Below are 23,424 nucleotides of genomic sequence, written 5' to 3' on the forward strand. Positions count from 1 at the left end.
GAAAAAATCTTTGTGAGTTACTCTTCTGACAAAGGATTAATATCCAAAATATACAAAGAACACAAAAAACTTAGTACCAAAAAAAAAATGAATTAAGTTATTAAGTGAGCAAATGAACTAAACAGATACTTCTCAAAGAAATACAAATAGCCAACAAATACATGAAAAAATGTTCAACATCAATAGCAATTAGGGACATGCAAACCAAAACTACACCAAGATTTCATCTCACTCCAGTCAGAATGACAGTCATCAAGAATACAAACAATAACACATGCTGGAGGGGATGTAGATAAAAAGGAACACTTTTACACTGTTCATGGGATTGTAAATTAGTACAACCACTATGGAAATCAGTATGGAGTTTCCTCAAAAGAGTAGGAATGACCCAGCTATACCACACCTTGGTATTTATCCTAAAGAATTAAAGTCATCATACTACAGTAATACATATACACCCATAATTATAGCAGAATTCACAACAAACTATAGAACCAGCATAGGTGTCCATCAACAAACGAAGATAGAGGAAAACATGGCATATATACACAATGGATTTTATTCAGCCATAAAGAAAAATGAAATTATGTCATTTGCAGGAGACCATTATGTTAAGTAAAATAAGGCAGACTCAGAAGGTCAAGGGTTTTAAGTTTTCTCTTATATATAGAAGCTAGAGAGGAAAAAGGAAAAGAAAGGTGAGGGGTGAAGGGACACATCAGGAAGGAAGAAAAGTAGAGTAAAACAAAGGAACCAGGGGAGGAGGAAGGGAGGGAAAGAGGAAATATTGGGGAATGATATTGTTCAAATTATATTGTTATATTTGTGTAGGCACAAATACATAACAACAAATCCCATCAACATGTACAACTATAATGTACCTATAAAATATGGAAAGAAAAATTATTTGTAATATTGGCAAAAGATCATTAGAAAATAAAAATTTTATAACTTTGCCATTTATGGTAACATCAAAAACATCAAATATCTAGGAATCAATTAAAATGTCTAAGATCAATACATTGAAAAGTATAAAACCTTAATAGACCAAAATTTATAGATTATAAGTACAAGACTTAATGCTATAAAAATATTAACTCTCCCTAATTGGTCTAGATTCAAATCCTAGCAGGTTTTGTAAAATAAATGAGTCTAAAATTTATGTGGAAAATGCAGACAGACAAGAATGATTAAGATAATCTTCAATCAGAATAGCAAACCTTCAAAACTTACACTACCATTCATTTTAGACTTTTTGTAAAGCTGAAATAAGAAAGATGGTGCAGTGTTAGAAAAAGAATAAACTAACAGAATTTAACACAAGAGAAGAGAAACAGACTAACATGTACAAATAGATCAAAGGAAAAGAACAGGGAGTCAAAACATTAACTTTCACATACATAAGCATTTCATCTATGACAAAGTTAACAATATAAAGCAAAGGAAAAAGAATATTCTTTTCAATAAATAGTTCTGGGTCTGTTGGATATCCTTATGGAAAAAAATAATTCCACACATCAAAAACAAAGGTCAATCCCACATGGATTGTAGATCTAAATGTAAAACAAGCGTCCAGAAGATAACATAAGGGAGTATATTGATAATCTTGGAATAAGCATACATTTCTTAAATGTGTCACAGAAAAACAAAAGAAGAGATCAATAAAATATGTTCTTTACCTTTTGCAAATCTTCATCACAATGTTGCATGCAAAAATGTGCAAAAAAAAGTGTACACAGCTCACTAAATTTCACAAATAAACATGCCTGTGTAACTACCACCCAAATCAGAAAAAAGAATATCTGTAGCACTCCAGAAGTTCCCTCACCCTCCCAGTCTCTGTCCCACCTCTCAATTTGCTTCAGATTATGAGATCATATTTACCAAAAGACAGCATTAAGAAAGTAAAAAGGTAATCTGCAAATTGGGAACAAGCATTAGGACTTATAACCAAACTACCCAGAGAACTCCCGCAATCAAAGAGAAAAAGACAAATAACCTAATAGAAAAATGCACGAAAACTTGAACAGAACTTCATAAAAAGAACCTTTGATGGTCAATATATATATAATTAGTATCATTAGTTACCAAGAAACTGCAAGCTAAAACAATAAAGAAATAACCCAAAACACATATTGAAATGTCAAAAATTTTAAAGACTCATAGGACATGAAGCATATCCCAAAGACTCATGTGTTGAAGCCTGTTCCCAATGAAGCAATGTTCAGAGGTGGGGTTTTAGGGTAGTGATTGGATCATGAAAGCTCTGACCCCTCAATAGATTAATCTACTGATGGTTTAATAATCTGATGGCATTATGGGAGGTACTGGAAATTTGAAGAGGTGGGGCCTAGTTGGAAGAAATAGGTCACTGGGGGCATGCCCTGGAAGGGTATTTCTTATGCTTGACCTCTCTCTCTCTCTCTCTCTCTCTCTCTCTCTCTCTCTCTCTCTCTCTCTCTTTCTCTCTCTCTCTCGCTGTGCTTCCTGGCTACCATAAGCTGAGCAGCTTTCCTGCCATGCCCTTTTGCCATGATGGTCTCCCTCACCTAAGGCCCAAAGCAATGGAGCCAAATGACCTTGGAATGAAACTTCTGAAATTGTGAGCCAAAATAAACCTTTCCACCTGTTTGTCTCAGGTGTTTGTCAAATGACAAAAGGCTAACACAAAGATTGATGACAATACTGACAAAGATTTTAAGTAACCATATACTGCTGGTAGAAGTATAACTTCACATAATCAAGCGAAAAACTGGTAGTATCTAATACAGCTGAACACAAGCACACACTATGATCCAACAATTCTACTCCCAAGTGTAAACCCAAAATATGTGTTACAATGTTTTTACTGAAGCAATATCCTAATAGCCAATAGGACAGACAGAACCCAAAATAGTCAATAGAGAGAACAGGCAATAAACCTAACATCAAATAAAAACATCTTTGGGGGCAATCCAAGATGGCGGACTAGAGGGTGACTGCATCCCCAGTCGCTCCAGAACCCAGGAGTCAAGAAGGGGAGGCATTGAGAGACTTGGACAAAAATAGAGCCACGGGTGAGTCTGCCCACTAGGTGAAGCTCGGCCCAGGTGGCAGGCCCAGATAGAGGTGGCTTATCGGAGCAGGGCAGGGCAGCTGAGTCTTCCACAGGCAGCCCTGCGCACTCCGGTAGTGGGCCCCTCCCACACAGCCAGCTTCTCCAGGTTCTCGGAGCAGGCCCCCTTGTGAGAGCCTTTCTGATCAGAACAAGCTACAAGTCCCGGAGCCAGCGTGGCGTGCTCTGGCCCACAAGCAGCTTCAAGGACCAGGGCAGGGCAGCCAGAGACTTCCCTAAGCAGCCCAGCCCCCTGCAGTGGGAGGTGCCTTTCAAGGCTAGCTTCTCGGAGCAGACCGCCCAATAAGAGCCTTTCTACACAGAGCCAGCCACAAGTCCCCGAGCCAACGGAGAGCATTGAACCCGCAAGCAGCCTCTGGGATCAGGGCAGGGTAGCCAGAGACTTCTCCAGACAGCTCTGCCCACTCCGGCCACAGGCTCTTTCCACAGGGCGATCCAAGATGGCGGCCTAGAGGGTGACTGCATCTCCAGTCGCTCCAGAACCCAAGACTCAAGAAGGGGAGGCACTGAGAGACTTGGACAAAAATAGAGTCACGGGGTGAGTCTCCCCCACTGGGCGAAAATTGGCCTGGGCGGCAGGCACAGATAGGGGTGGCTTATCAGAGCAGGGCAGGGCAGCTAGAGTCTTCCCCAGGTAGTCTTCCACACTCCGGCGGTGGGCTCCTCCCACACGGCCAGCTGCACGGCGCAGGCCCACAGTGAGAGCATTTCAGCACAAAGCCAGCTCCAAGCTCTGGAACCAGTAGGGGGCTAGGGGCAGCTTTCTTCGGAAGCACTGCATTATCAAGTTCCTCCAAGACTTCAGGCTACTGAAGGCTGGGAGGTGATACACTGGAAATCTACCGGGACACTATAAGCCAATAGAGGAAATCTGCAATATCTCAAGGTCCCACTGACAGCTGACCAATATGAGAAACAAGGGAAGAAAATGTCCTAAACAAACCTAGATACTACATCAATAAAACCCAATGACAGCACAGCAGAAGAAATGTCAGAAAGGGAGTTCAGAATGTACATAATTCAAACAATCAGAGAAGCAAATGAGAAGATGAAAGAGCAAATGCAGGCATTGAAGGAGGAAAAGAAAGGGCAAATGCAGGAGTTAAATGATCGCACCAATCAACAGTTAAAAGACCAAATACGGGAAGCAAGAGATCATTTCATAAAGAGTTAGAGATACTGAAAAAAAAAAAAACAAACTGAAATCCTTGAAATGAAGGAAACAATAAACCAAGTTAAAAACTCCATAGAAAGCATAACCAATAGGATAGAACACCTGGAAGACAGTACCTCAGACATGGAAGACAAAATATTTAATCTTGAAAACAAAGTAGGCCAAACAGAGAAGATGGTAAGAAATCATGAACAGAATCTACAAGAATTATGGGATACCATGAAAAGGCCAAATTTAAGAATTATTGGGATTGAGGAAGGCTTAGAGAAACAAACCAAAGGAATGGACAATCTATTCAATGAAATAATATCAGAAAATTTCCCAAATCTGAAGAATGAAATGGAAAACCAAGTACAAGAGCCTTATAGGACTCCAAATATACAAAATTACAACAGACCCACACCAAGGCACATTATTATGAAAATACCTAACATACAAAATAAAGACAGAATTTTAAAGGCTGCAAGAGAAAAGAATCAAATTACATTCAGAGGGAAACCAATAAGAATATCAGCAGATTTTTCAATCCAGACCCTAAAAGCTAGAAGGGCCTGGAACAACATTTACCAAGCCCTGAAAGAAAATGGATGCCAACCAAGAATCTTATATCCAGCAAAACTTACCTTCAAATTTGACGATGAAATAAGATCCTTCCATGATAAACAAAAGCTAAAGGAATTTACAAAAAGAAAGCCAGCATTACAGAACATTCTCAGCAAAATATTCCATGAGGAAGAGATGAAAAACAACGATGCAAATCAGCAACAGGAGGCGCTAGCCTAAAGGAATAGCCAAATAAAGGAGAAATCAAATCATGTCAAAAAACAAAAATGAGTCAAATGCCTGAGAATACAAATCATATCACAATAATAACCCTGGATGATAATGGCCTGAACTCATCAATCAAAAGACATAGACTGGCAGATTGGATTAAAAAGAAAAAAATCCAACAATATGCTGCCTGCAACTCATCTCATAGAAAGAGATACCCATAGACTAAAGGTGAAAGGATGGGGAAAAACATACCATGCACACGGACACAGCAAAAAAGCTGGAGTATCCATCCTCATTTCAGATAATGTGGACTTCAAGCCAAAACTAGTCAGAAGGGATAAAGGACATTACATGCTGCTTAAGGGAAGCATAAATCAGCAAGACATAACAATCATAAATATCTATGCCACGAACATTGGCTCATCCACGTACGTCAAACAAATCCTTCTCAATTCCAGAAATCAAATAGACCACAACACAATAATACTAGGCGATTTTAACACACCTCTCTCACCACTGGATAGATCTTCCAAACAAAAATTGAAGAAAGAAACCATAGATCTCAATAACACAATCAACAATTTAGACTTAACCGACATATACAAAATATACCATCCAACAAAGAACGAATACACTTTCTTCTCAGCAGCACATGGATCCTTCTCTAAAATAGACCATATTTTATGCCACAAAGCTACTGTTAGCAAATACAAGAAGATAGAGATACTACCTTGTACTCTATCAAATCATAATGGATTGAAATTAGAAATAAATGACAGAATAAAAAACAGAAACTTCTCCAATACCTGGAGATTAAATAATACACTATTATATGATGAATGGATAACAGAAGACATCAGGAGGGAAATAAAAAAATTCTTAGAAGTAAACGAGAACAAAGACACATCATATCAAAATCTCTGGGACACTATGAAAGCAGTACTTAGAGGAAGATTTATTTCATGGGGCGCATTCAAAAAAAGAAGTCGAAATCAACAAATAAACGACTTAACACTACAGCTCAAAGCCCTAGAAAAAGAAGAGCAGACCAACACCAAAAGTAGTAGTAGACAGGAAATAGTTAAAATCAGAGCCAATATCAACGAAATTGAAACAAAAGAAACAATTGGAAAAATTAACAAAATAAATAGTTGGTTCTTTGTAAAAATAAACAAAATTGATAAACCCTTAGCCACACTAACAAAGAGAAAGAGGGAGAAAACTCAAATTACTAAAATTCGGAATGAACAAGGAAACATCACAACAGACACGAGTGAAATACAAAACATAATTAGAAGCTATTTCGAAAATCTATACTCCAACAAAACAGAAAACCTCGAAGACATCAACAAATTTCTAGAGACATATGAATTACCTAAACTGAACGAGGAGGACATACACAACTTAAATAAATCAATTTCAAGCAATGAAATAGAAGACGTCATCAAAAGCCTACCAACAAAGAAAAGTCCGGGACCAGATGGGTTCTCAGCCGAGTTCTACAAAACCTTTAAAGAAGAGCTCATTCCAATACTCCTCAAACTATTCCATGAAATAGAAGAGGAGGGAACCCTACCAAACTCGTTCTATGAAGCCAATATCACCCTGATACCTAAACCAGACAGAGACACATCACGGAAAGAAAATTTCAGACCAATATCCTTAATGAACATCGACACAAAAATTCTCTACAAAATTTTAGCAAATCACATACAAATATATATTAAAAAGATAGTGTACCACGATCAAGTGGGTTTTATCCCAGGGATGCAAGGTTGGTTCAACATTCAGAAATCAATAAATGTCATTCACCATATCAACAGACTTAAAGTTAAGAATCACATGATTATTTCAATAGATGCAGAAAAAGTATTCGATAAAATACAGCATCCCTTCATGCTCAAAACACTAGAAAAAATTGGGGTAGTGGGAACATTCCTTAACATTATAAAGGCCATCTACGCTAAGCCCATGGCCAATATCATTCTAAATGGTGAAAAACTGAAAGCGTTCCCCCTAAAAACTGGAACAAGGCAGGGATGCCCTCTTTCACCACTTCTATTCAACATCGTCCTTGAGACTCTAGCCAGAGCAATTAGACAGACCAAAAAAATTAAAGGGATACGAATTGGAAAAGAAGAACTCAAACTATCCCTGTTCACTGATGACATGATTATATATTTAGAGGAACCTGGAAATTCCACCAGAAAACTTTTAGAACTCATAAGTGCATTCAGTAAAGTAGCAGGTTACAAGATCAATGCTCATAAATCCAATGCATTTTTATACATAAGTGATGAATCTTCGGAAAGAGAAATTAGGAAAACTACCCCATTCACAATAGCATCGAAAAAAATAAAATACTTGGGAATCAATTTCACAAAAGAGGTGAAAGACCTCTACAATGAGAACTACAGAACACTAAAGAAAGAAATTCAAGAAAACCTTAGAAGATGGAAAGATCTCCCATGTTCCTGGATAGGCAGAATTAATATTGTCAAAATGGCCATACTACCTAAAGTGCTATACAGATTCAATGCAATTAAAATCCCAATGATGTACCTTGCAGAAATAGAGCAAGCAATTATGAAATTCATCTGGAAGAATAAAAAACCTAGAATAGCTAAAGCAATCCTCAGTAGCAAGAGCGAAGCAGTGGGTATCGCAATACCAGATCTTCCAACTCTACTACAAAGCAATAGTAACAAAAACGGCATGGTATTGGTACCAAAATAGACAGGTAGATCAATGGTACAGAATAGAGGACATGGACACAAACCCAAATAAATACAATTTTCTCATACTAGACAAAGGGGCCAAAAATATGCAATGGAGAAAAGATAGCCTCTTCAACAAATGGTGCTGGGAGAGTTGGAAAACCACATGCAACAGAATGAAATTAAACCCCTCTCTCTCACCCTACACAAAACTCAACTCAAAATGGATCAAGGACCTCGGAATCAGACCAGAGACCCTGCATCTTATAGAAGAAAAAGTAGGTCCAAATCTTCACCTTGTTGGCTTAGGATCAGACTTCCTTAACAGGACTCCCATAGTACAAGAAATAAAAGCAAGAATCAACAAGTGGGATAGATTCAAACTAAAAAGCTTTCTCTCAGCAAAGGAAACTATCAGCAATGTGAAGAGAGAGCCTACAGAGTGGGAGAATATCTTTGCCACTCATACTTCAGATAGAGTGCTAATTTCTAGAATCTATAAAGAACTCAAAAAACTCTACACCAAGAATACAAATAATCCAATCAACAAATGGGCTAAGGAAATGGACACTTCACAGAAGAAGATAGATGTATAAGCAATCAACAGATATATGAAAAAATGTTCAACTTTTCTAGTAATAAGAGAAATGCAAATCCAAACTACCCTAAGATTTCATCTCACCCCAATTAGAATGGCGATTATCAAGAACAATAGGTGTTGGCGAGGATGTGGAGAAAAAGGAACACTCATACATTGCTGGTGGGGTTGCAAATTAGTGCAGCCACTCTGGAAAGCAGTATGGAGATTCCTCAGAAAGCTTGGAATGGAACCACCATTTGACCCAGCTATCCCACTCCTTGGCCTATACCCAAAGGACTTAAAATCAGTATACTACAGAGATACAGCCACATCAATGTTCATTGCTGCTCAATTCACCATAGTCACATTGTGGAACCAACCTAGATGCCCTTCAGTTGATGAATGGATAAAGAAACTGTGGCATATATATACAATGGAATATTACTCCGCAATGAAGAATGATAAAATTATGGCATTTGCAGGCAAATGGATGAAATTGGAGAATATTATGCTAAGTGAGATAAGCCAATCTCAAAAAACTAAAGGACGAATGATCCCGCTGATAAGCGGATGAGGACATATAATGGGGGGTGGGAGGGGTTAGCATTAGGGTTAGGGTTAGGTTTAGGGTTAGGGATAAGGAGTGTGGTAAGAATGAAGGAAAGAAGGACTGTATAGAGGGAAAAGAGGGGTGGGAGGGGTGGGGGGGAAGGGAAAAAAAATAATGAATCAAATATCATTGCCCTATGTAAATGTATGATTACACAAATGGTATGCCTTGACTCCATGTACAAATAGAGAAACAACATGTATCCCATTTGTATACAATAATAAAAAAAAAAAACAACTTTGTAAGTAACACACAAAAAGAGTTAAGAGTTCATGTTAAATTCATTAAATGAGAACAGCACAATTTTACACATAAATACCATGAAAAAGTCACCAGAAATTTAAAATACAATCACTAAAATAAAAAATATGAAGAACTAGAAATTAAAAATCAAGACAATATCCCAGAAAGTAAAACAACAAGATGGAAAATACAAAAGCAGATAGGCAAATTAGAGAAAATTCTAAAATGATTAATACCAAATTACACAAAGAAAGAATGGAAAGTTAAGGTGTTCAAGAGAGAAGGGAATTATGAAAGAAAAGACACAAGAATTACCCAAACAAAGGACAGGAGTCATCCATATCACTCACTGAAACACTGAATGAAAAAGGATCTACAATACACACACTACTGAATTTTTTAAAATCATAAATATACTAACCACTCTCCCTGAAGGTAGAGGACAATGAAGTAAGGCCTTCAGAACTCTAGGGAAAATGATTTTCAACTAGATTCCCTTCTCTAAACTTTTTTGTGCAAGGTAAATAAAGTCATTTTAATGTGTGCATTCTCAAAACCTTTGCCTCCTATTATATTAGTAAGCTACTGGAAGATACATAACTAATTTAGGAAATATACCAAGATGGAGGAAGACAGAAATCCAACACAAACTCCAACACAGAAGGTCGGCAAAAGCAAATCCAGAGCTACAGCTGCATAGCAAGACCAGAGAACTAATCCAGACTGGGGTAGGAGCAAAGATGACTCCAGAAAAAGCATAAGGAGGAATCTCATAGATTTAAGCAAAAGGACTATATTGTTGATGGCAGGTGGCAGAAATTTTAAAGCACCAGGAAAGATTTACTATAATTATATAGACAACCCAGCATACAATTAAGATTAAAAACAACAAAGAATCATGAGTGAATGGAGTGGTGATGACAGGGCATCACTTTTCCTACCCACGAATATTTTCAGTCACTAGACTATAAGCCCTGATTATTTAACCCATTTATCTAAAACTGAGATATAACTATGTTAGGAGCATGATGGCAGAGAGATAAAACCACATACAAGTCTACCATTGCAGGATCTCAAGAAATAATGCCTAGAAGTAACAAATTAAGAAAGACATAGTCTAATAAATGTATCATTTAGAAATACAGAGGTAATTACAAAGGAATATAATAACTCAGAATAAATACTTTGAGGAAGCTTTAAAAAGACAAAAAAAAAAAACTGAAGTAGTATACTACCACTGTGAAAAATAAGTTTTTCAATACTTTTTTTTTCATCTATATTACTTTTGCTCAGAGAAATAAAAATTTTTAAAAATTCATGGATTCTTCCACATGATAGTCATCATTTTAAAAATGGATTAGAAAAATACATGATGATTAGAGGTGACAATGAATGAATATATAATGGATGCCTTAATTTTTAAAAATCTACATACAATGCTTCCATTGTAACTCCTACCTCCATAAGCCATCAGTTTATATCTTAAAATTCCCCCCCAACCCCCGTTTTGGGCTCCAACCCATCATCTTTTATACCTGGATATCCAACAATTAGTTTAAGAGTATAAATTTTCTAATACTGATTCATATTTTATTGTATTTTAAAAATACTCTTGAGGCAGGAGGATCACAAATGTGAGGCCAGACTCAGAAAGTTAGCAAGGCCCTAAACAAATCAGTGAGACCCTATCACAAAAAAAATAAAGTGTCTCTGGGTTCAATTCCCAGTACCATAACAAAAACTGAGTGACCCTGAAGTTATTTGCATATTTCCATCAAAAACAATAACATCGTTCTTCCAGTCAACTCTTCACCTGGCCCTGTCAGCTAATTCTAGGATCCTACACAGAGATATAGTTGATCAACTAATATAGTTTGTCAATTATACCACCATAAAACAAGCCTCATAACTTCTGCTTTACTTTAACTTCCTAGAATAGTTTCTTTGATGATCTTCTAGCCCTAAGTCAGTCCTCCCACATACAATAGCCAGCTTAAGGCTTCTAGAATACTCTCCCCACACTTCTCTGCTTTTGAAACCATACTCTCTCATTCTTCCATTTTTCCACTGCATTTATCACAACATGATACACTATAAATGCATTTGTCTGTCTCTCTCTCTCCCTAATGCAGTAGAGGGTAAATTCCACGAGAGCAGAAACTGTTTTGTTCACTACAGCATCCCCATTGCTTAGGAAAGTGCCTGGCACAAGTGAAAGGCACAGTAACTGACAGTTGGTTAAATGAATAAATTCATTCATTAATTCAAGAAATATATATGAACACTGACATAGTGGAGAGACTATGCACAAAGAAATGAATAAATGTAATACAAATGTAATCAGAAAAGGAAAAAGAAGAACACTGAGGAGGGTCTCCAAATCTGACTTGACAAATCAGAGGTTTTCTGAACAAAAATGGCATTTAAATTCAGTCTTCAAGGATGAGTAGGAAACAGTCAGTTGAAGATGAAAAACAGAACAGCATGAAATACAATCATGTTACGTAAGGATGAGGGGTGGGTATGAATAGCACATTGAAAAAGCTGAACAAGGGAGAAAGTGAGGTCAGAGAGATAAGCAAAAACTAAATCAAGAAGGACTTAGTCATGTTAAAGTGTTCTGACTTTACCCTAAAATCTAACAGGAAATATCAAGTGTTTTTAACGGAGTATTAATGTCAGGGTGTCATGTCAGAAGAGTGAGTGGCTGCAACATGAAGAAGGAAAACAGAAGGAAAAGAGAAAGATAAAAGTTAGTTACCTGGTGTAGGGATGGAAAAAGAATATTCAGGAGGTAGGGTCAACAGGACTCATTGGCTAAGTTAGCATGAAAAGATGGGAAGAATCAAGGATCACACTCAGATTCCTGGCTTGGGCCAGAACAACATAGTGAACAGTAGCAATTTCCTGGAATAAAGCACAAAGAAGGTTTGACAAGATGCTGAAGGAGTTTAGGAAGATGAATTAGAGGTACTGATGACAGTTCCAAGACAGCATTATTGGCAGATGGATTGATAGAAATAAATGAAACTGAGGATAAAGACACAGATTATGGATCATTAACATGAGTTATAACTAAAGCTGTAGGAATGAAAGAAATCATCCATGGAGGGGTTACATTACAGAGAAGAATGTATAATATAGTCAAGAAAAAGATAAAGAAAGAAGAACCCAAGATGGAGATTGAGAAAAACCAAGTACAAAGGAAAACCAGAGAGTAGAGTCACATTAAAAAAAAAGAAAAAAGGTGTTCCAGGAGTCAGGGTAGTCATAGCAGTGAATACTAATGAGGCAGGTCTAATAATTTTAAAACTGAACTTTGTCCATTCAGTTTAACAAAGATCATCATCCATCTTGATGAGAACTATTTCAATGGCATAGTAAAAATAAAAGGTGTATTTCAGAGATATCAAAATTGAGTAAGCCAGACACAGTGGTACATATTTTTAATCACAGCAACTTGGGAGGCAGAGGCAGGAGCTGCAAGTTTGAAGTCAGTTTGGCAACTTATGGAGACCCTGCCTCAAAATAAAAAATAGGGCAGCTGAAGATATGAATGCCCCTGCGTTCGATCACTAATACCACCAAAAACAATTTTTTTAAAAAATTAAAAATAAAATTAAAAATTGAATAAAAGGTAAATAGTAAACACATACACACAATGCCAAGAAGTTCTGACTATAAAAGGAAAAGAAGAATAAATCTAAAAGGAAGATGAGGAGTACAACGAATAAGTTTTTTAAAGATGGACAAGATTTAAATATAATTAAATGCTTTCAGGACAAAATCAGATTATAGAAGTTAAAGATAAAAGGTACTTGACTTAATCCATTGGGTGAGTTCTGTGAGAACATATAAAGGAATGCATCTTGGGAGCAGAGACAAGGGAATTAGCTTCAGGCCACGAGGAGATGCATTCAAGTTAAGTTCGAAGGGGTAATAAAAAACCTGCACCCTAGTTCGAAATTCTCTAAACATTTCTCATTTGCAAAGTTAAGCACAAATGTCTCAGTCTATTCAACTATACAAGTATTCACATAAATACAAATTTAAAATGAAACACCTCATAAGCCATGGAGTCACAAAAAAAAAGAGGACAACCAAAAAAGTATTAAGAATACACAATACCACAGAGGTAAATTGAAACTGGAATGCATGTAAATTGTTGGTAAATCTTTTAACATGGTATGACCCTTTGGAAATCCACTTGATAGTATGTACCAAAAATGATACTCACAATAGTTATATTTCTTGGAATTTAATCCAAAGAAACATTCTAAGATATAGAAAGAAACTTAGAGCATGAAGAAACTCACTGAAGGGTAGGAATGTAGCTTGGAGATAAAGTGCTGACCAAGCATGCATGAGGCCCTAAGTGCTATCCCAGTATCACACAAAGAAAAAGAAAGAAAAAGCACCAAACTACCACCTAAAATAATAAAATGGTTAAGTAAATCATACGTTAACACAGTAAACAATTGTTGGCACAATATAGAGTATAGTTAACTTTAAAATTATATAAAACAGATAAAATGTAAATAATAAAATGTGGGGTCAAAGTTTTTAAAACATATATACAGATAATTATTGTTGTTTCAGAAGAAGAAATACAACCAATCAACAAATAAATGAAAAAAAACGTACAACAGCTCTAGCAATTAGAGAACTGCAAACCAAAACTACACTGAAATTTCACCTCACTCCAGTCAGAATGGCAAGTATCAAGAACACAAGCAACAATAAATGTTGGTGAGGGTGTGGGGGAAAAGGTACACTCATACATTGCTTGTGGGACTGCAAATTCATGCAACCACTCTGGAAAGCAGTATGGAGATTCCTCAGAAAACTTGGAATGGAACCACCATTTGACCCAGCTATCCCACTCCTCAGTTTATATCAAAATTAGCATACTACAGTGATGCAGCCACATCAATGTTTACAGCAGCTCAACTCACAATAGCCAGTCTAGGAGTCCTTGAACAGATGAATGAATAAAGAAAATGTGATGTACACATACACACACACACACACACACACACACACTGGAATATTACTCAGTCTTAAAGAAGAATGAAATCATGGCATTTGCCAGTAAATGCATGGAACTAGAGAATATCATGCTAAGTGAAATAAGCCAATCCCAAAGAACCAAAGGTCAAATGTTTACTCTGATATGTGCATGCTAATTCACAAAAAAGGGGCAGGCGGGGGGCACCTAAGGAAGAATAGAGGTACTTTGGATTAAACCGAGGGAAGTGAAGGGAAGGGAGTTGCGGGGGTAGGAAGGACAGTGGGATTAATCGGACATTATTACCCTATGTGCATATATGATTACACAATTGGTTTAATTCTACATCATGTACAACCAGAAGAATGAGAAGTTATACACCATTTACACATGATGTGTCAAAACACATTCTATTGTCATATATAACTAATTAGAACAAACAAAAATAAAAATAATTATTGCTTAAAAATGCATTAAAATATTAAAGAAAACAAACAGTAAAAGAAAATATCATGATTTTATTAGAAAAATTAAAATATGGGTAATTTTTTCTTTTGCCTATCCCAAATATTAAAGAAAGCAATACCAAAAAAATAAAATAAAGAAAAGCAAATGATAGCATTTTAAAATCTTCTAAAGACTGGCATTTAAAGAAACTTCAACAACATGAACCACACCCTCAACTCCCACAATTTCCCATAAAAACTCTTTCTTCCAGTCAGCTTGTCTCCTTCTTCTTTGCCAATTTCCTAGTAACAGTTCTGTGAAATCTACTCTCCCAAATTGAAATGTCCTCTCCCTCTCAATTGCTTTACCAACTCCCCTCAATCTTCAAAGTCCAGCATGTGTCTCCTATCTTTTCTAAAGCTTATTCCAAACCTCCTAGCCACATTAACTTCAACACCTACAGCACCTGTCTACACTATTTATTTGGTAATTTGTACAAGGCAGGTTCCCAACATTCTCCAGAGTAATGCTTTTAAGAAGCACAGGACATGTCATCTATTTTCTCTGCCCAAGCGGTCAAATTTTTCTGTCAAAAAAAAAAAAAAGGAGTATAATATCCTTCATGGGATTCTGTACTTGAGCTGATCTATTTCTCAATCATAAAACATTAGGATGAGACTATACTGGACATAACTGTCAGAAGTTAGAAAGAAGTAAAGGTGCTGGATGGCCTGAAATGAATAGTAATTTTCTCAGTTAAAACAAGTACATACTGAAATATTTCACAGACTTTTCACATGCAATGTGTTTAAGGTTGCACATAGTTTTTAAATTTATCTTTCATCTGGAAAGTTTCTTCTAATATATTTTAAACCATTCTTTCTAAAAGAGAAGACTGACTTTGAAAGGGAGGAAAGGGAAGTTTCATGTCCTCTGGAACAAGGACTAGAAAACAAAATAAAAGGAAAAAAATCTAAGATCAAGTGGAAGATTCAAATAAGCTTTTTAACTGGCTTTAAATATTTACTCCTACAAAAAAAGAGAATATTTTAAGAAACATAATTAATATTCATAGATTATCAATAACATCAAGTCTATCAGCACCCTATAATTTAATAATTAAAAGGAAGAATAACTCAAAGATGAAATTTCTTTGATTTGAGGATAAGAATGAAAAAGAAGCAAACAAGAATCTGAAAGGCATCAAAGATGACAGTATCAAAGAAATTAAAACCTGAAATGTTTTTCACATATTTAAGGAGGTAAGCCAGGAAAGCCACCCTTAATGGTAAAATCACAATTCAAGCCCACTAAAATCTTGGGACATGTTTTAAGTATCTGAGTGAATAGGAGATTTTAGTGATCCTATTGTTGGGAATAACAATCTGACAGTTAGCAGAATTCCATCCGCTTCTTTTCAATCTAATGAAAAGATAGTATCAAATATGTTGATACTTTATATGAAAATTATTAGCTATTTATCATAAGTAGGAGTTAAAATATAATTTATACTTCACAATTTTAATTATGGGCAGAAATCACTATCGAATTCTGCACAGAATTCTACTTAATGTACTTTTCATATACTCTAATTTACACTTTAAGAGTTAAGACATTTTTAAAGAATCAATATGTTAAAAACTCATAATGTGTATAATTTACATTAGACTGCCATATAATACTGCCATATAATGACCTGGGCCTATGTGTCTATAAGACAACTACTTTTATGATTGCTTCTTATTTAAATCAATCACTTCAAACCTATTGAAGGTAAAATGTAGATTAAAATCCAGAAAACTAATCGACGTTCTGGGTCACGAAATTCAACACATCTTCTGAGTGTGGTCCTGGGGACTGAACTCAGGGGCACTCTCCCACTGAGCTCTATTCCCAGCCCTTTTATTTTTATCTCTCTCTCTTTTTTTTTTTTTTCTCTTCTTTTCTTTTGAGACAGTTGTCTCACTAAATTTCTGAGACCGGCTTCAAACTTGTGACCCTCCTGCTCCAGTCTCCTAAGGGGGTGAAAGTACTGGGGTGCACCACCACACCCAGCTTAATATTCAATACCCTTTCAGTGGGGGCAGGGGGTGTAAGGGCACTGAACTCAGGGGCACTGGAACACTGAGCCACGTCCCCATCCCTATTTTGTATCTTATTTAGAGACAGGGTCTCACTGAGTTGCTTAGCACCTCACTCTTGCTGAGGCTGGTTTTGAACTCATGATCCTCCTGCCTCAGCCTCCCAAGTCACTGGAATTACAGGCGTAAGCCACCGCACTTGGCTTAAAATTTAACATTCTTAAAGGAATTACAATACCACTAACTGGAATATCTTATTAAAAGAATGTGATGTTATAGAATAAAATATCTGCAGGAACCTCAAGAATAGAAACCTCATTGTCTAATTAATTTACTGTATGATAAATATAACTTCACCAAATGGGACAGGCAACTTAAAATTTAAGTAACAGGGTAGCAAAATTGGAAGAATCATTTTTGCCTATGTATATTTTGCTACTAATGGTTAATTAGCTGTCATCTGCCATACGTGTCAAAATAAAATTAAAATTAACATCTTTCCTTTACTAACAAACCTGACTCTAAACTGGAATAGTCAAGATGACAGATCATGATGTTAAAAGCATTAATACAAAAATTGTCTCTCTGCTACTTTCCTATACATTTTGGAATCCTATTGGTGACACAGTAGTCACATATTACCTTAATTTTTATGCTGAAGATAATGAAGGCAAAAGACAACCAATGTCTTAGTATAATCAAAGCATTCTATAAATATTGTCAGGTAATATGAAGATAAAGTGAAAAACATCCCAAGCTTTTGGAGAAGTAATCTGCCTTCCTGTCTACACAAGCTAAAAGGAAGACTAAACCTTCAAAGATCAGCATTAAAATGACATTCCTTTTTTGCTAAGAGAAAAGGGAAGGGGCTTAGCTTTTGTGACACATTTTTCATTTGAGAATAATCTCATAAACCATAATAAAAGAAGGAAAACTCGAAACTATTTAACATACCAAAGAAGAAGGAGCAATTATTCTGGCCTCTTCAGCTTTAATGTTCTAGGTTACCAATATCTCTATAGACAGCAACATATTAAGTAAATATAATTAGTATAGTTTTTAAAATCTGAGACTGAAATTAGGTGCAGAAAACAAATTACTGTCAGAATGACCAGAAGTTGCTATCCAACTGGTCTTTAAACAAAACATTTGGTTTTATAGAGCAGGCAAAGAAAAGATGAGGATAAAAATCTATTAAATGCTATCTAAGAAAACCCAAATTTCCAATGTAGAACAGTGTTACCAAAGATTATATTCTACCTTTACCTTTTGGGATTTTTGAAGCAAACTGTTTTACCCAATTATGTACTTTCAAAAATTTCAGTTAATAAAAATCTCTGTGAGGAAAATGATTTTTAAATCAACAAAAAGCGAAAGGACAAGATGTTCAAGACTTCAGACAGTATCTGAGAAAGAATACAACTAGGGAATGGCTTTACCTAGGTGAGCAAAGTTCAGAATAGCAGAATTCCTTCCATGTTGTAATGAATATTCTGAAACTACCAGTTATTTGACAACTATCCTAGGTGCAGTAGTAAAACAGAAGGGGAAAGCCTCACACAGAAAGCTGAATGGCCCAAAGAAAACCTAAGTGGTGACAAGAACCTAAAGGCACATGCAGGTACGCATCTTTTATATTGGATGTGATACACTTACATGGCCCCTGTTGAATCTCTTGGGGACCAACAGTAAAGCAAGTTTAGAACTTCAAATCTTGAGACATCTATAGCAAGATGCTGATCCAATGTGGCTCCAATTATCTTCTGTTTTCCTGGCTCACCTGAAGAGGAAAAAACACTACAGAGGATGTGGGAACTGAATTTCTTTATGTAGATTCTTCTAGAGCAACTGTCTGAAAGTTTTGGCCCAGTCCTTTGTGAAGTCTGGAGATGAGACATTTGAAGGACTAGTGAAAAACAAAATCCAAATGAAAGGGTGGAGTGAGATATCTAAAAAGGGAGTATGAGAGCAAAAGATAATTGTTGTAGGTAACTCAGTGTTCCTCATCCTTAGGTGGGAGGAGGCAGAGAAAGGAGAGGAAAACAATGCACAGACGCTTCTCCCTCCACTCCCTTACCCACTGTTATTGGAACTCCATGGAAATACCTAAGTTTTTGACCACAATTAGGGAGTGAATAAGCAACATTATGTAGAAGGTTTAGCATTTTGTCAAGTCTCCCTCCCCTGGCATTATATTCAGCAGGGAGGCCTTTCAGATAATACCATTTTTCTAAGAAAAGACTCTGGTGGAATACAGCTTGAAGCAATAAGAAAGAGAAAAATAAATTGAATTTGTACAAAAATGGAATTCACAAGACAAATACCATATTTACAAAATTTATCTGATTTTCAAAAAGGGTGGGATGGTTTTCATGAAATAAGAAATCAGAACCCCCCGACAAAAAAAGTAGTTTCCAAGTAATAGAAAATATTTTTTAACTAAGCAACACAGACTACATCCTTCATCCTTCTGTGCCATACTATCCCTAGAAAGATAATCTTTAAAAACTAAGATTAGCAGGACCAAGTCTGACATATTACCACACAAAAAGCATAATACTCTAGACCATGTTATTAATTAGATTCATTTTTAATAAACTTTTAAACTTTTTCCTTAAAATATTTACCTAAATCTTATAATAGTTATTCTCCTGCATTCATGTAGTACCCTAGGAAATAAAATATTTTTTTCCACATACATTCCACTTTAACCAGAATTTTCTTGAACTATGTCTGGCAAAAATACCAGAATTTTCTGGAAAATGAGACTGGAGGACAAATTAGGTCCTTACCTGGCGAGGCTGTTCGTTCATTCGTTGTGGGTCTGATTTCACTTTATTACTAGGGTGGTTTGTGACTTTGGTTACTGGTTGTTTGAAAATCGACGCTGTTTGTCTAATTGGCAAGGTTGTATTCAAGTCTGGTTTGCCCTGTGAATGAATATAAGTGTTTTCATTAATAAATATTATATAAAACATGATGATTTTTTCTAATTCAATGTTTATTACTTTAAGTCAAATTATTCTAAAATTCTCAGTCAAACTCAGCATTTTAAATACTCTGAAAGTGCACCTAAAATACTTTATATTGTAAAACAGACATGAATTTTTTTCTCATAACAAATGAAAATCTTTTTGTATACTTGTTTGTGGTACTGGGGATTGAACCAGTACCACAAAACCACTGAACTAAATCCCCAGCAGTTTCTATTTTGAGACTCGGTCTTACAAAGTTAGGGTCTCACTAAATTGCTAAAGCCTGGAACCTGTGATCTTCCTGCCTCCGTAGGTAATTCAGTGTTCCTCTTCTCCCCAGTTGCTGGGATTACAGGCACATGCAGGTACATTTTTAAGTGTAAGAAAATTCTCTGCATAAAATTCAAAATTAATTTGATATGTGAAATATTAAGGGTTTTTGTTAAAGTTATTAAATCTGGGTTATACAAAAGGAAGGAGAACTTTAAGGACAACAATCATTGGAATAGCAATCATTTCTACATTCTAAGAATAGAGAAAAATATTGGCACTAAATATACTTGGGTATTAAAATATAAACTACCTGATCAACAATTAGGAAGCCACCCATAAAATAACACAAATTAAACTTCCTTTTATATAAAAATGAAATAATTCTTAATAGAATTCAATTAAGAAAAATATGATAAAGTAAGGATATACGGGTTGAGCATGCCTAATTTAAATACTTAAAATTTGGGGGGTACCAATGTCATCATAAGTGGAAAATTCCACACCTGACTGCAAGTGACAGGTCACTGTCAGAACACAGGTTCATTAAAAATATTTATAAAATTACCTTCAGGCTACGTGCATTGAGTATACATAAAAAGTAAATTTCATGTGTAGATGTGGGTCTCATTCCCAACTGACATATCTCATGCATACATGCAAATATTCTAAAATCTGTAAAGAATGCAAATTCAAAACACTTCTGGTCTCAAGCATAGTGGATTAGGGATATTCAACCAGTATTCCTAAATTTTAACATATTCACATTTAGTCTTTTTACAGAGGAGATTTTAAATTGAAGCTTCAGAAAGTTACGTAACTCAGTCATCAAATTTTAACCAAGCAGTTAATAAAATGTGAGATGTGTTCTAGTGAGGTCAAAATGCAGCATAGGGTTGTTATTAAAATATTTTGCAATACCTCCCCCCAAAAAGGGAGAAAAATGCAATTTAATGATTATGCCGATTTTGACCAAAAAAAATTTCATATATATACACATATATATATATATATACACACGTACACACCTATACTTGACTATGTACCTTTAGCACATATAGTCATTTATATGAAAATATGTACTCCACATATTTATGAAATATCTTAGACAAATGTATAGGATATTTGATGAGTTTTTTAACATCTCCACATAGAAACTATAATATCAACTTCATATTCCCAAACAATGATTCTCAAACCCAAGCATGCATAGGGCTTGTTAAAACAATGTGGACTAGGCCTGATCCTCAGAGATACTGATTTAATAGAGCTGAGGTGGGATCTGGGAAATTGCATGTCTATGAAGGACTCCAATATGCTGATGCTGCTGATGCAGGGATCAAACTTGAAGAAGCAATACATCAAAACAAAGACTACTAATTTGTGATAGGTACACCAAATCTAAAAGATGGATGTGTGTTGTTTACTTTTTGATACCTTCAGTACATTAAGCCAGCATCTAAAAACCTGGAGTCTTCATATGAAGTCCAGAATTCCAGATCCTGGACTTTATCATGGAAAGGTATAGGAGAAATGCTAGACTTTGCTTGGCAACAATAGGCCCTGACTGGCAATAATTGCCCACCACAGATGTCAGGTTCACCTTTTGTAACATTTCTCAATAACTCTTATTACCTGCCTGAGTTCTATAGGCATGGAGTTTGTGACCACTGCTTAAAGAATATTAGCATCTAGGAAAGTATGGTAATTATTATAATTATAATATTTGGATCCATTATTAAATGTGCCCTCACCTCTTCCCCTCTATCCATAATACACCTTTTTCTTCTGTATGTATTGGACATTTTTGCCCTTCCTTTATCTCAGTTTTCCCCCAATGTATGTTTTTATCTTTATATTCATCTCAAATTATTCTAACCATATTATTTCTCTGGTATATATCTTTATCTTGATGGACTTTAAAAAAAACAAATCATCTGCAAATTTGACTGACAGGGTACAGAACCACCACCAGAGAATGCATCTTTAAAAGATATGAGGAGCAAGAGTGTACATTTTTGAAAGGTCCCTGGTAATTCTGTATACCACAAAAGGTTTGGACATCTCTGATTTATGCATCTAGAGCACTGTGAAGCCCTTAACAAGTCATACAACCTACAAAATGGTCAATATTCAATCCTAAAGAAGCTTAACATAAAAATGCTTACGGGAAATTGTTTCTTTTGCTAATTAGATATAATCAGGTAATTGTTTCACTAAAAAAATACCTTGCTTGGTTTTTACGTTTTTTGTTTTTTAATAAAGAACAATGTGCTCTGCTGGTGCTAGAAGAAAAGTAGTACCTGTTTGTAGGAGCAAACATATTGGAGCCTGAGATTATCATTGTTACAAAGGGTAACTAGAGGTAGCAGGGACCCTTCTAAACTGTTCTAAACCATGAATCCAATTCAACACAGGAAGTATGAACCACATAAAACTATTGATGAGTAAGGCTGATGTTTTCGCATTAACTTGTGCTTTTGGTGCACTAAAGAGAAATTAGGAAACTGGTTAAAAGGTTCAAGACATACAATTAACCTCTATTGTTCAATGAGACAGTTTATTCCCTGGTGGCAGAGAACAGGGGACATTATTCAAGCATGTAACATCATTCCTCTCTTAATCTCATTTGGGTTTTTACAATTGCTTCTCTCTTTTAACTGGCCTACAAGCTTGACAGAAATAATTTTTTACTAAATAACTTTATATTCCAAAAAAGTATGAAGTTGAGTCATCTATAAAGCTGAACTAACTGGTTTTCTCAGACTGTCACAAAAACAGTAAATTATATTATCACTCTCCCCTGAGGACTTGAGTCATCATTCACACCCAAATACATGTCAGAATTTCTCTAATTAATAACCAACAGGCCATAAACTTGGAAGTTAAAGAAAAAGTAAACTCTCTTGCATGGGACAAGTTTATAGCTGTCCATATATTTGAAATCTCTTTCAATATTCAAAAATAGCAAAGCAGTTCTTTATATTACAAAATGAAACTGGCAAATAAGCACATTGTAACATCAGAACTAAAAGTTTGCAAACTTTGTCAACTCTTGTCCATATGTGGGCAGGTCCTTGAATCAAAGTTTAATGAATTTTATAATAATGTGTATACTAGACTGAAAGTATTTAAGTTTCTGAGGACCTATTTATCCTCGTTGCTGAGGGGAAAATAAATTTTTATTTTAAAAGAAATTTCTTCTCTTTCCATATATGTGAGGTGGTTCTTTGTATACTCATGAAGGACAGATGTGCAATAAATATTTAATTTAAAAACAAGGAGAAAAAAATTCCTTTTGAAAAAGTTAACAGTAATACTAGAGCTGAGTGTCAAATGTGGATCTGAACTTTCCAGGGGCCTAGGCAAAAAGAAACATTCAATCATATAGTTATCATGGTCAGAGAGGAGGAGGTATACCAGTTAATGA

The 23,424-nt window shown here is 35.6% G+C and overlaps 1 protein-coding gene across 2 annotated transcripts in view; it reads right to left on the reverse strand.

The window, feature by feature from the left end:
* Window positions 1-23,424, reverse strand: part of Mbd2 (methyl-CpG binding domain protein 2) — an 81,748-nt gene that overhangs the window by 25,854 nt on the left and 32,470 nt on the right. For both annotated transcript variants that reach the window (XR_007105193.1, XM_047526547.1), the window contains exon 3: window positions 19,542-19,679. Coding sequence is in view for 1 of the 2 variants with exons in the window: in XM_047526547.1 (XP_047382503.1) it covers window positions 19,542-19,679 (138 nt within the window). In the remaining variant the exon portion in view is untranslated. The remainder of the gene's footprint in view (window positions 1-19,541; window positions 19,680-23,424) is intronic.

This window comes from Sciurus carolinensis, chromosome 15 (genome assembly GCF_902686445.1).
Source record: "Sciurus carolinensis chromosome 15, mSciCar1.2, whole genome shotgun sequence".
In the NCBI taxonomy this organism is placed as follows: domain Eukaryota; kingdom Metazoa; phylum Chordata; class Mammalia; order Rodentia; family Sciuridae; genus Sciurus; species Sciurus carolinensis.